This window comes from Saccoglossus kowalevskii, chromosome 19 (assembly GCF_978046115.1).
Source record: "Saccoglossus kowalevskii chromosome 19, keSacKowa6.1, whole genome shotgun sequence".
In the NCBI taxonomy this organism is placed as follows: Eukaryota; Metazoa; Hemichordata; class Enteropneusta; family Harrimaniidae; genus Saccoglossus; species Saccoglossus kowalevskii.
In genome coordinates this window covers 673,470-687,316 of record NC_140659.1, presented here as the reverse complement: position 1 = coordinate 687,316, position 13,847 = coordinate 673,470, and the positions used below count along the sequence as shown (strand labels likewise).

The window sequence follows — 13,847 nt, the reverse complement described above, 5'->3', positions numbered from 1 at the left end:
CAAGTCATGATATGGAAATGCGTGCCCAGATGAACACAAGTCATGATATGGAAATGTGTGGCCAGATGAACACAAGTCATGATATGGAAATGTGTGGCCAGATGAACACAAGTCATGATATGGAAATGTGTGCACAGATGAACACAAGTCATGATATGGAAATGTGTGGCCAGATGAACGCAAGTCATGATATGGAAATGTGTGCCCAGATGAAGACAAGTCATGATATGGAAATGTGTGCACAGATGAACACAAGTCATGATATGGAAATGTGTGGCCAGATGAACACAAGTCATGATATGGAAATGCGTGCCCAGATGAACGCAAGTCATGATATGGAAATGTGTGGCCAGATGAACACAAGTCATGATATGGAAATGCGTGCCCAGATGAACGCAAGTCATGATATGGAAATGTGTGCCCAGATGAACGCAAGTCATGATATGGAAATGTGTGGCCAGATGAACACAAGTCATGATATGGAAATGTGTGCACAGATGAACGCAAGTCATGATATGGAAATGTGTGCACAGATGAACACAAGTCATGATATGGCAATGTGTGGCCAGATGAACACAAGTCATGATATGGAAATGTGTGCCCAGATGAACACAAGTCGTGATATGGAAATGCGTGCCCAGATGAACACAAGTCGTGATATGGAAATGTGTGGCCAGATGAACACAAGTCGTGATATGGAAATGTGTGGCCAGATGAACACAAGTCGTGATATGGAAATGTGTGGCCAGATGAACACAAGTCGTGATATGGAAATGTGTGGCCAGATGAACACAAGTCGTGATATGGAAATGTGTGACCAGATGAACACAAGTCATGATATGGAAATGCGTGCCCAGATGAACACAAGTCATGATATGGAAATGTGTGGCCAGATGAACACAAGTCGTGATATGGAAATGTGTGGCCAGATGAACACAAGTCATGATATGGAAATGTGTGCCCAGATGAACACAAGTCATGATATGGAAATGCGTGCCCAGATAAACACAAGTCATGATATGGAAATGTGTGCCCAGATGAACACAAGTCGTGATATGGAAATGTGTGGCCAGATGAACACAAGTCGTGATATGGAAATGTGTGGCCAGATGAAGACAAGTCATGATATGGAAATGTGTGGCCAGATGAACACAAGACGTGATATGGAATTGTGTGCCCAGATGAAGACAAGTCGTAATATGAAAATGCGTGGCCAGATGAAGACAAGTCATGATATGGAAATGTGTGGCCAGATGAACACAAGCCGTGATATGGAAATGTGTGCCCAGATAAAGACAAGTCATGATATGGAAATGCGTGCCCAGATGAACGCAAGTCATGATATGGAAATGCGTGCCCAGATGAACGCAAGTCATGATATGAAAATGTGTGCCCAGATGAAGACAAGTCATGATATGGAAATGCGTGCCCAGATAAACGCAAGTCATGATATGGAAATGCGTGCCCAGATGAACGCAAGTCATGATATGGAAATGTGTGGCCAGATGAACACAAGTCGTGATATGGAAATGCGTGCCCAGATGAACGCAAGTCATGATATGGAAATGTGTGCCCAGATAAAGACAAGTCATGATATGGAAATGCGTGCCCAGATGAACACAAGTCATGATATGGAAATGCGTGCCCAGATGAACGCAAGTCATGATATGGAAATGTGTGGCCAGATGAACACAAGTCATGATATGGAAATGCGTGCCCAGATCAACGCAAGTCATGATATGGAAATGTGTGCCCAGATGAAGACAAGTCATGATATGGAAATGCGTGCCCAGATGAACGCAAGTCATGATATGGAAATGCGTGCCCAGATGAACACAAGTCATGATATGGAAATGTGTGGCCAGATGAATGCAAGTCATGATATGGAAATGCGTGCCCAGATGAACACAAGTCATGATATGGAAATGTGTGGCCAGATGAACACAAGTCATGATATGGAAATGTGTGGCCAGATGAACACAAGTCATGATATGGAAATGTGTGCACAGATGAACACAAGTCATGATATGGAAATGTGTGGCCAGATGAACGCAAGTCATGATATGGAAATGTGTGCCCAGATGAAGACAAGTCATGATATGGAAATGTGTGCACAGATGAACACAAGTCATGATATGGAAATGTGTGGCCAGATGAACACAAGTCATGATATGGAAATGCGTGCCCAGATAAACGCAAGTCATATGGAAATGTGTGGCCAGATGAACACAAGTCATGATATGGAAATGCGTGCCCAGATGAACGCAAGTCATGATATGGAAATGTGTGCCCAGATGAACGCAAGTCATGATATGGAAATGTGTGGCCAGATGAACACAAGTCATGATATGGAAATGTGTGCACAGATGAACGCAAGTCATGATATGGAAATGTGTGCACAGATGAACACAAGTCATGATATGGAAATGTGTGCACAGATGAACACAAGTCATGATATGGAAATGCGTGCCCAGATGAACGCAAGTCATGATATGGAAATTTGTGGCCAGATGAACGCAAGTCATGATATGGAAATGCGTGCCCAGATGAACACAAGTCATGATATGGAAATGTGTGCCCAGATGAACGCAAGTCATGATATGGAAATGTGTGGCCAGATGAACACAAGTCATGATATGGAAATGTGTGCACAGATGAACGCAAGTCATGATATGGAAATGTGTGCACAGATGAACGCAAGTCATGATATGGAAATGTGTGCACAGATGAACACAAGTCATGATGTGGAAATGTGTGCACAGATGAACACAAGAGACCCATTTTCCTCCCAAAAAAGCCACACAGTGACTTAAAAATTATATACATTATTATATATAGCCGACACATTAGGAGATATTTACCAAAATAAGTTCAAATAATGTTCCTTGATCTACTTTCAGGAACTCAATATCATAAGGACTGAGATCATCTGTTCTTTTTTCACGGTTTTCTTCATCTTCTGGTGGCGGTGGGTCATCTTTGTGATGAGTACACCACTGAATTACTTTTTTTAAAATAGCAGCATTGACATTGGGTAAAGGAATAGCATCATCATCATCTTCATCCATACCAAGATCTAAAATATTAACAAACATAGTTGAACTCTAGTGACCTTGCCTTTTGCTATATAATATTATATTCCCTTTATCATAGTTTGTTTCAATATGAATATGCATTGTCATAATTAATTTTGAATACAAACAAGTTTACTGAATGTACTTGATAGATGTAAATATCTTACAAAAACATTGATGCCTAATTTGTTTAATTATTTTGAGGGACATAATTTCCAGCTTTATTCAAAGTAATTCAGATATTTTAGTATAAAACAAGTGCCTCATCTCAGAACAAGCCATGCATGGCACAGTCCCAGTTAGTTATAAAATTTAAGATATATAGTTTTATTTATAGTAATATAGCTGGAATATAACCATGTCAGGAATATGATTTTTTAACATTAAAATGATTGACATTTGTATCTGATCGTCAAACAAGTTACTTGTCCATATTGAGAGATGTATATATATAACATGATTTATAACGAATATATAAAATTTTAATATATAATCAGTCAAAGCATAAAAGAGATATGGCTCTAGAAGCCCAATCATTAAAACAAAATGGCCACCAGTCAGCCATTTTGAATCTAATCTGAAAAATAAATGATGTGCATCAGGAACTCGTAATGTCTAATATATGTACGCCATGGGCTAGACAGTGGGGAGACACAGCCTCACCACTGGCGAGAAAAATGGGACCTTGTTTGCACACTGTACTGTATAATTGGTCATGGGCTGCCCATGTACGGTTATGGATTCCGGTTCTTGTAAATCCCGTTATTGGTAGTTGTGCTTGACACTGAACATTTGCTACTAAGCAATGCATTCTTGTTTGATTTCATTTGAAACTCATTTTAGACTATACTTTTCATTACCCACAATTGACTACAATTTTCTAACATTCTGTGAGGCCTATTTTAGAACCAAATTAAGGCCTTTCAATCTTTCCTGATGTCCAAATTAGAGCTTTTACGATAACTAGCTGTGAAGACAGGGCATTCTAGCGCTTCTTTACTTAAGGCTAATTCAAAAATGTCCATATTTAAGAACACATAATTTGTAGTGTTAATTTATTCCTCCAGCCTAATCTATTCAGTACTGATAAATGTAACTCAAAACATACAGTTTGTAAAGTCCCTTTTGTTTTGTACTTCTTTCGACAGACTAAAATGAATGAAGATTTGTCTTTACCTTAGCACTTTTAACTTTGAGTAACCTACTACCACTTACCTTCAAGCATAGTCTTAATGGTTACTGACTGTTTGGCAATTTCAACATCAACTTCAAATATTTCACCATCAGAACTTTGTAGCTTTATGTTCGGCATCTTTAAAAAAACAGTATGTAATTGTATGTATGTTTGTAGATATCTAGAAAAATATCGGATAACAATCTGGAATATAGATTGATATTGTTTGTTTCTCCACACTGAGAATGGTGTCGGTATTGACATCTTTCATTCAACAAGATCAGTTGATACAGAACAAACTTTGACAGTAATTTACCGTATTACCCCGGGCATGCGCCCAGGGGCCTGAACCGAGGACCAGTGTTCGAAATTAACGTTGGTCTGTCGGCCTCACGCCGACAGTGGGTGTAAAGGGCCTAGAGCTGTGAAAGACCATCAGTCCTTGTGACCGATCATAAATTTATATTTAAAAAAAAACGTTCCATTATTTAGTATAATTGTAAGACCAAATATAAAATAAATATCGATAGTACCGGTAACTCCAGAATTGTTTCAAAATTGCGTTTTCTTGCATGTTTGATCAACAAATGGCATCACTCATCGACCTAGACATACGAGTCATAATTCAAGCTCGCCAAATGATCGCGAAATGCGCCGAACGTGGAAACTGTAACAAATGATCTGATTGGTTGTAGGCAGATGAAGCCTCCGATTCAAACAAATAGAATTCGCGCTTACATTTTATGTTCCGCCATCTTTGATTTGCATCGAACACGCTGGTATCAATAGTTGCAGAGTTACGTCTACATCGAAGTATGTGGCGATATTTAAACTGCCAGGAGCCTGCTGCTAAATATGTGAAAACTACACAAAGAAGGCGTGACAAACAGCAAGAATTCGAACGGTCTAGGCGTAAAACACGCACATTCCAAGTTAGCTGGCAGGCGGAGTTCAAAGACTGGTTACTTTTTGATAACAACAAGGCGATGTATTGCCGGCCTTGTCGAGGATCCTACGGTCAGCTGTCGGTTAGTAAGATTGTGAACACGATGCAAAATACATGTCAGGTTCAGAGTCGGCCAGTGATAATGTTTTTTTTGAATATTTTGATGAGTTTAGTGACGAAAGAAATGATGATGACCTCTTTGAGGCTACAGATAATATATCTGATTAATTAGTAAAAGGTTTTGCAATTGCAAGCTTGTATTATCCGTTTAGTCTTTGTTTGTTAAATATCAGGGCCTACAGTTAGCTAGAAGGACCTACAGTTTTAATTTGCCGAGGACCACCCCAAAAAAGATTTTAAAAAGTTGTTTTTGTGATCGTATGATAAGGTCAAATAAAGGAATGCTTTCGTACACTTTGTACACGTACTTATTTCTTGATTTATGCGAGGTTTCAATAAACATGAGCACTCGGTCAAGAACTGAGGGAACACTAAGACACGGGGTCGAATTTCAAGAATAGAACTTGATTTATGCAGGGTTCTCCCCAGGGCTTTTTAGCGCCGAGGTCTGCGGCGCTATACCTGTGAATCTCGGCGCTTCACTTGGGACCTCGGCGCTATGTGTTCCCACATCGGCGCTTGATTTCATATTTGACATGCCAATATCAGATGTAAAAAAGCTTTGTTCGCCACGCCGGCCGGCCCCGACCGTCACTCAAAATTAGTGACCACCACGGAAATGCTTCCGACGAGGACTATTGTCTGATTGTTGGTATAATTACGTACCGACCGACACGCATCCTGCCAGTCGTGGATTATAATTTATAAACAATAGACCTAGTCGCACGATACGTAGCGGCTAGTCAAATTTGTGGAATTAGCACCTCTTTGTTTGTAAGTAAATACTTTCTGCGATAGACACAGTCTTTAGATTGAAAGCTAAAATTATTTCAAAATCAATTCCACCTCGATATAACATGGTCAAATCGGAGTTCACGATCAGTTCACGCTACTCAAGAAAAAACAACGTGTTTATTGCGTGATTTGGTAAAATACATTTGAACTGTTATCATTGTGAATCATGTAAAAACTCTTCTTTCAAGACCTAATTTACCTTTTAAAAATTGCAAATCACCTCTTTCGAAAGCTGTCATGCAGTTTTCAATTGAAATCGATGCCAACACATCGTGTTACGACATCGCTTTACTTCCGCAATGTAATTTTTATGATCACTACCATTCGGAAAACTTTGGGTTCTACCGGCATTACCATGCGGCATTTTGATTGGTTAATGGAATTCTTGACCCATCAGGTCAAAGGACACATGCTAATGTTTCACAAACATCATGGCGGGTCTGTTTTTTTTTTTCGAAGCGATCAAGTGATCAAAAATAATCGCTCCCGATAAAAATAAGTCGGATTTTACTTACATTTCATATCAAAAAAAAAAAAAGAAGTAAAATTTGTTGAGGAATTATTGTTATAACTGGTGTATAACATGGCCAAGTAAGTTATGTCATGTCGTAACTTTGATGATCGTTTTGAAGCTTTATTTGTTCGCTCATTACTGTAATTGTAAACGTTTTAGAAGTTGATGGTACGAATAATAAATTACAACAATACGTCAATTAATTACGTGATCGATTTTTTGAAGGAGAATGTTTTTGGAGTGAATAAAATTATGAGATTCGTGAACATAAATCTGGCTTAACGTTTTGAATGAGTTTCCTTCAACGTTTTACAAAACAATTAAATTGCAACAATAATGTATTTGTTGTTGTTTTTAGTCTGCAGCATTTGTATTTCGAGAATGTTTCAAACTCTTCTAAATTGTGAAACATAATGTGTTGATTCCATTAAAAAAAATATTTGCCCTGTGACTGAGCTCACTAATATTCATAATTGTAAATAAGTTCTGTTAATCAATGAAGGAAAGATATGTAAATGATATGCAAATTATTATGCAAATTAGCCCCGGCGCTATGCATTTTTTCTGGGGAGAACCCTGTTATGTCAGTGAATGAAGTTGTATTACTCACTGAAATTGACTACAAAGTATGGTAAGTATTGTAATCAATGCACGGTTACTTTTTTAGTAACCGTTATCAGTGCTTGCAAGTCGAAATGGCCGGGAAAAACTACCGCTTGTAATCCAAGATGACGATGACCTCATTAGCATAATTCTGTTCACGCACGTATTGATACATCGCATCGTAATTACGGAAGAATAGCAGACAGGGTTATGAAACAAATAAATCTTTTATTACTGATGTGAAATGTTTACAAACTATTGTGAATACATAAACATATCCAAATGGCAATACATAAAGAACAGACTGAAAATAAACTCTGGTCGACCGCATTAACATGATTTATTCACGCATCCACACATGTGACAAAATTACAAAAATAACGATGATGCAACAAGTTCCCATCGTCGTCATGCCTCACTATGGTTATCGTAATGGACTTGAGGTTGGCAAAATGTTATTTCTTCAACGACACAAAAATAATCCACATGACCGTCCATAGCTGTGATGAAGGATGGAAAGAAAGTAGCAAGTTTACGACGTGATGTCTCAAAAGTGCTAGCTCCCATTATGGATTCACAGTCAGCAAAATACTACGTTTTGAAACCAAGGCCAAGTGCTTCAAACCACTCACCAAGGTATTGAACGTTGCAATATTGCAATATTGGATTCATCGTGAATGAAGAGAAAGCAGAACATGTGCGTCACAGGCTGCGTGGTTCATCTTACATCGTTAAGTTCCAATGAGTTTTCACGTAAAAAAAAAAAGACAACTACCGTAACAAACACACTATTTAAATAAATCGAACGTGTTCATTTTTGACAGATAAAACTTTATTGCTGACCTCGTTCTTGGCTAAAAATCACCTGGGCGTTTAACCGAGGATGTCCCCAACATGTAACTTTTGTTAAAACAGGGGGTGGGCGCTTGCCCAGGGAAGGGCGGTTGCCCGGGGTAATACGGTATGAGGAACATGTTCAGTATATTAAGGGCTGAAAACCCCCAAAAATTAAACAAATACTATTTATTATATATACCGTATTCCAATTTTTCATCGCTGAATTATAAAGTAACTAAAGTTGTCTCGGTGAGATTCCAAACAACTTTTTCAGGTCATCTGGTGAGCCAGACTATTTGCATGTGCGTGTACATGCATCCAACTTGTTGATTATAAGATATTATTTAAAGTGCCTGTGAAATGGCTGCTATTTTCACGTCTAAAATTATCAATTGATACACAAATATTATTAATTTTTATGTTTCTAAGCATAAATTATTTTTTTTAAGTGAAAAAATGTGTTTTAAACTCAGTCTACAGCAACTTTATTTTTTGTATTTTAAAACGAGGCTCCTCATTAGCTATTCATTGCCATACAGAAATTCCCCTTGTGACGTCAGAAAGGGAAGTTGCTGGGCAGCTCGCATTGCCGATACGTGTAAATAAGGCAAATTTCTTGTGCAGTTTTCTCGTCTTTGACTAAATTGTCACTTATGTACTTTTTCGTCGAGGAAGAACGGGCCATAATGAACACTTGGATATCAAATTTGTTGCATGGGGTTGAGTTAGATGCGAGATATGTCCGTTCTGGTGTGGCTGGTCGCAGTGATGTCAGCGTCCCCGGCGCACGTTTGTAAACTATCGCTAAACCTCGGCACTGGACAACTTTCGAGTCGGTAAGAAGTTCTAGTTTTTTTTGTTCTAGTTGAGCTTACTACTCTTTATAAAATATCTTATCGATAATTTCAAAGAGGTATGTGTGAACTCTTTATTATGCTCGATAAACTTAGATCGCGAATTTCCTCAGAAATATTGCCTGCTTCGTTCAAACGTGCATTGGCATCCATATATTGGATTTTCGTTCATGGTCGAAGGCGTGAGTGTCTCGTGTGGCCCGAATGTCATCGGCGTTTTACTTTATCACGTTTGATTTTTTTTGTTGCACAAATGAAACTCTTATTTTTTTTCCACCATCAACAATTTCTGATATGGTTGTTGGGATCGGCCGACGTCTCTGTGGCTGCTCTACACACGTAAAATGCCCAATGTTTTGACCTGGCTTCCCTTCACACGAAGCGCGGGTGTGCATTACATCCGCAAGTTTCAAAATTTTAAACGTAAATTTGAAAAATGTTTGGTGAAATAAAATTGACATATTATTATGAAAAGAAAATGAAGAAAAACAAATTAATTATTTTTTGAATAATTGTTTGAGAGCATTGGGTGGCAATTGCTTATACTTATGTACTAATTGTAAATGTGTTCAATATTTTTTTCATCCATAATTCAAACACATATATAACATAATAATAGTTGCCTTTATTATAGTAAAAAAAGATGCATCATAAAACGAATGAATTACGTATAAACAAATGCCAAATAAAGATTGTGACCTTATTTATTTTCTAAACCTCCACAGGTTAACGAGGGGATACTTGAAGTTCCTTGAAAAAGACTACAGTATTACCAGAGTGAGCAGTAACAGATTTATCAATATTTATGTCAGAGAATTATTTATGACTTAAATTACCAAATCTTGGTTTTTCATAGATTCCAAAATCTGAAGATGTGTTTCCTTTTTTTCATTGTCACACAGGGTCACTCAATTAAAACCATATACTATAGTAATAGTAATCCATGTACAAATTATATTTTATTCACATTATTTTCCTCACATACATGTACAGACAATCCAATGTTTACATTGTCATATTTCTTTGTTCATCACAAGTCTAAATAAAATATGTGAACTGTGTAACGTAGCCTGTTTTTTATTAGCATAATTGTTGCAGCATCTGGAAATGTATTTACACTGTTATGTGAATCTTGTAGTGTGGCAATGAACTGCCGAGACTTTGTCAGGGTGGGCATACTGCCTGTTGAGTGGCAGGGGTGCATCATCAAGTGTATGTAATACACAATCTCCTCCAACATATAAGTCTAGTGTATTGAAGAGCTCTTCTACGTAATCTGTAAATTATAATGAGAGCATTTTGATTCAACAATAGTAGATAGAAAACCATAAAGAATCATATCATACATGCTCTATTGAAGTACATTTCCAGTAGAAGCATCAAAATTAAAATAAAAGAAAACATATTTTGACATTCTAGACGTTAAACTATAGTGATCAATAAAATAGGGAAATAGCTAAAAAAAAACGACAAATCACAGTTACTAAATAAATGACCGCCGCGTGGAAATAGATTCAGTTGAAATGGGTGAACGCGTCGGGTCACGACGAGGACAAGTGCGTGACTGGTGGCGTTTAATTGGATAACAAAAATAATTGAGAGCAACACACATACAGACAAATTCAGAGTGGACTCGAGTTAGCGTGATTGTCATACTTATTTACTTGGTGATAACGCATTGACAGCCAAAGCCCGGATTCTTATTCCATAAATGATTTCTAGACATCTCGACCCAAGACATTTCGACCCAATTTGAACATCTCGACCCACCGCATCGACGCGACCCTGTCTCAATGTGGTGACGCGAACCTCTATCTAGTTCAACGTTGATCGACATCTTTTGATTCGAAACATCGTGTACTATCCACTAGTATTTCCAACGCGTGTGGTCGGCGCCTTTGATTGCGTTAATTTTGTTTTTTATTCGCGAAATCTATCACTGGCATCGTTTGTTTTGTCATGTCTCATAACTGAAAGTCCAAGCTGACTTTGTTTTGGCTGTAGGTATGAAAAACGGGTCGGGATTTTTTGGGGTCGAGATGTCCAGTACCCCCATAAAATTATTTCGCAGATCAAGCTAGAAGGAAAGTAACAGAGGTGTGAATTCGACATTCAACACCAATCACCGAACAATTCAGAAACTTTTAGCCTGCGAAAATGAAAACAATTAGCAGTGTGTAAGGACTGCGTAATTTCCTGTTTGTTCGACGCGTCGTTTTCGTGTTACTATCAAAAATTATTGATACCTTTACATAACGCAAACTTAATTGTCTCTATAAAGCGATAATCAGGATGGCAAAACAAGTCAAATGATTTGAAACACTTACCCGACGTCTCTCTCTCTTCTGAAATCCGCCTCGGTGATCATGGGCTGGTTCGGAATCTATTTCTTTCAATATTGTTGGTATTGCGCCAGGTTTAAGTTGTCGGCGCTTCTCTTTAAAACCTAGTTGTTTTTTCACGGCCGAAGACAGTTTTTCGAAAAAAAGAATCTGAGGTGAAGTGGACACTACATATGACGCTGTAAGGAGAAGGTCCACCCCAACCTTTTCTCGTTGTTTTCACGGCTTTCGTTTACTGACGTCGCACCTTCGGATCGTTTGGAAAAGTGTGAATACTTACACTATGACTATACGTATTACTGCAACCGCCCACAACACAACGTTTAACCATCACAAACGTTTGTTCTGAAAACAACTTCTAAAAACTCTCTATCTCATAAAAAAAAAAAAAAAAAATGACAAAAAAAAGAAATGCCGACCGAAAAATGTATATCGTTTAAAAGTATGTTGAATCACGCAGTGTTATATAAGTACAGCTCAGGAGTATGGCTTCCTCTCATATTTTGGCATTTGGTGGCGCACTTTCGGCGAGAATCGGAAATCCGGAAACAGTCGACCGTTTCAGGATAGGTGGGCGTGGCTACAGCACGAGATATATCTTAAATTTACTTGGATAGGAGTAACCATTTTGACAAAAAAAATCAATAACTGCCCACTTCAGTAGGACACGGATCTAAAATAGTTAACGTGAGAGTGGGCATTGCACAGGCACTTTAAGGTAGAGATGCAGTTCACCTGACAGGTATTTTAATTAGTTAATTAGGAAACCAAGATGACCTCCCTTGTTCACAAAACTACATGTTTTCGGAAAGCTTATTGTATAAATTTTAAAATTTTGTTAGTATTTTTTTTATGGACACAATAGTTTGAAATATGCACAAAAATGTGCTTTTTTGGTCAAAAGTGATTTAAAAAAAATTAGCTCTTAAACCATGCTTCTGTTTCCTGTCAAAATTGGTTTGTGGGTACATCTGTTTACTATGAAGAAAGTGCCGTCTTGAAAACTGTCTACCAGTTGTCAGTTTTGCTGGGCAGCAGCTCAAATTTCACTAATTCAAGTTTTTGCATAAATTAACAGCCAGGCTAGTTGTCTGTACGATTTTCGTAACACTGTTCAACCAAAAACAATGCCCCGACGGCGTTTTGAAGATAAACACATTGTCAATCATTTGTGAAAATTTCAAATCAAAAGATCAAAGCGTCTAGGAGCTATTTTTTTTAAAGTTCTGGGATGTGCACTAAAAGAACCTGAGATAATTGCCAATTTGCCAATAATTGCCAATGCTCGTAATTAAAATGGCTGTAACAGTTCCAAATTTAAATGTATTTTAGTTTTGTTATGGCAGTGTAGGAAATTTGTCCAGATTACATACCAGACATCAGGGCTGGTAACTTTCAAAAGTTACAAGCCCTGCTAAAATGTTACCAGTCCCGCACATTTTTTCAATTATTTTCGCACACTCACACACTAATAAACACAAGTTGTATACAATATACTATGCATGGTTTATTTTAACAACAAAGTAGCTGTACAGAACATGCATATTCAGAACATGGTATATCAGATGTTTGTGTCACTGTTGCTCTCAGCTAGATCAGAAAAATCTGAACCATAGTCAGAATCTAATCCAGCTACCAAATGAGCATCACCATCACCATCACCATCTGTTTCAGCTTCTGCAACTTCCTCCTCATCAAGTGCTTCAGCAGCTCTCTGCTGCTCTACTGCTTCATCTACTGCCTGTATAGCACTCAACTTTTTTCTCCTCTGACCTTCCATAAAACTTGGTTTTTTAAAAAATTAGTATTTATTGATTTTCAGCCCCCAAGTGACTGTGGGTGGAGCATTCTTTGCGTCGAATATCGATTTGGCTTGTTTATGACAATTGACATTTCATGGCATGTGAGGGCATCATGTCTTAAATTGGTACAGCCGGTTACAAACGATCCCTTTCCGTACTTACGGAGTTTGTCTGGTATTTTGCGGTTTGATAACGGCCCGTAAATAGCCCGGCAGATATGGCAATACACCGTATGATTACCGGTGTCATCGGTGACCAGCCATTCTTTGAACTCCGTCTTCCAGCTTGGAACGATTTTGCGAGTACGTTTTGACTGGTCATACTCCTTATTTGCCGCAATTCTATCGATGCTCGACTTCTGTTTCTTTGTTGGAGGGTATCCCCAAAAAACGATACATGTTGTACGCGAAATGAAAACTTTGTAAACAAACTACTCAACGATAGAACTGGTCAGGGGTAACCGGAAGTGTCACTGCACCATGGGAGATAGGACCTGACCCGAGGTCACGTACCTATTATTATGTTAATAAGTCAATGGATTTCGTGTTGTGGGTTGAGAATGCGTGTCGGCAAGTCGCGATGTGCGACGGCAATGCAATATTTTCATAGTTTTGGCTGATCACGTTTCTGTTTAAAATGTTTAGAGCACATATAAAGAATGGTAGCTTGTTTTTATTTTAATTTCGGCGGAAGAATGTGGTAACATGTTACCCGACCACCGGACAGGGAAGTTTGAAATTCAACCAGTCCGATACGAAAGTTACCCGTCTCGGGCGTGCGGACGGG

The 13,847-nt window shown here is 38.2% G+C and overlaps 1 protein-coding gene and 1 long non-coding RNA gene across 3 annotated transcripts in view; one reads left to right on the top strand and one right to left on the bottom strand.

Annotated features, from left to right (window-relative positions):
• The window catches only part of LOC100313722 (S-phase kinase associated protein 1-like protein), a 36,179-nt gene that overhangs the window by 19,446 nt on the left and 2,886 nt on the right, over positions 1–13,847 (bottom strand). For both annotated transcript variants that reach the window (XM_085493487.1, NM_001168177.1), the window contains 2 exon segments: positions 4,290–4,386; positions 2,862–3,076 (listed from right to left, as the gene is read on the bottom strand). In XM_085493487.1, coding sequence (XP_085349613.1) covers positions 2,862–3,076; positions 4,290–4,386 — 312 coding nt within the window.
• LOC146730224 (uncharacterized) lies at positions 8,523–9,780 on the top strand. Its single transcript, XR_014927394.1, has 2 exons — positions 8,523–8,899; positions 9,643–9,780. It is a non-coding gene; the product is annotated as an uncharacterized LOC146730224 (long non-coding RNA).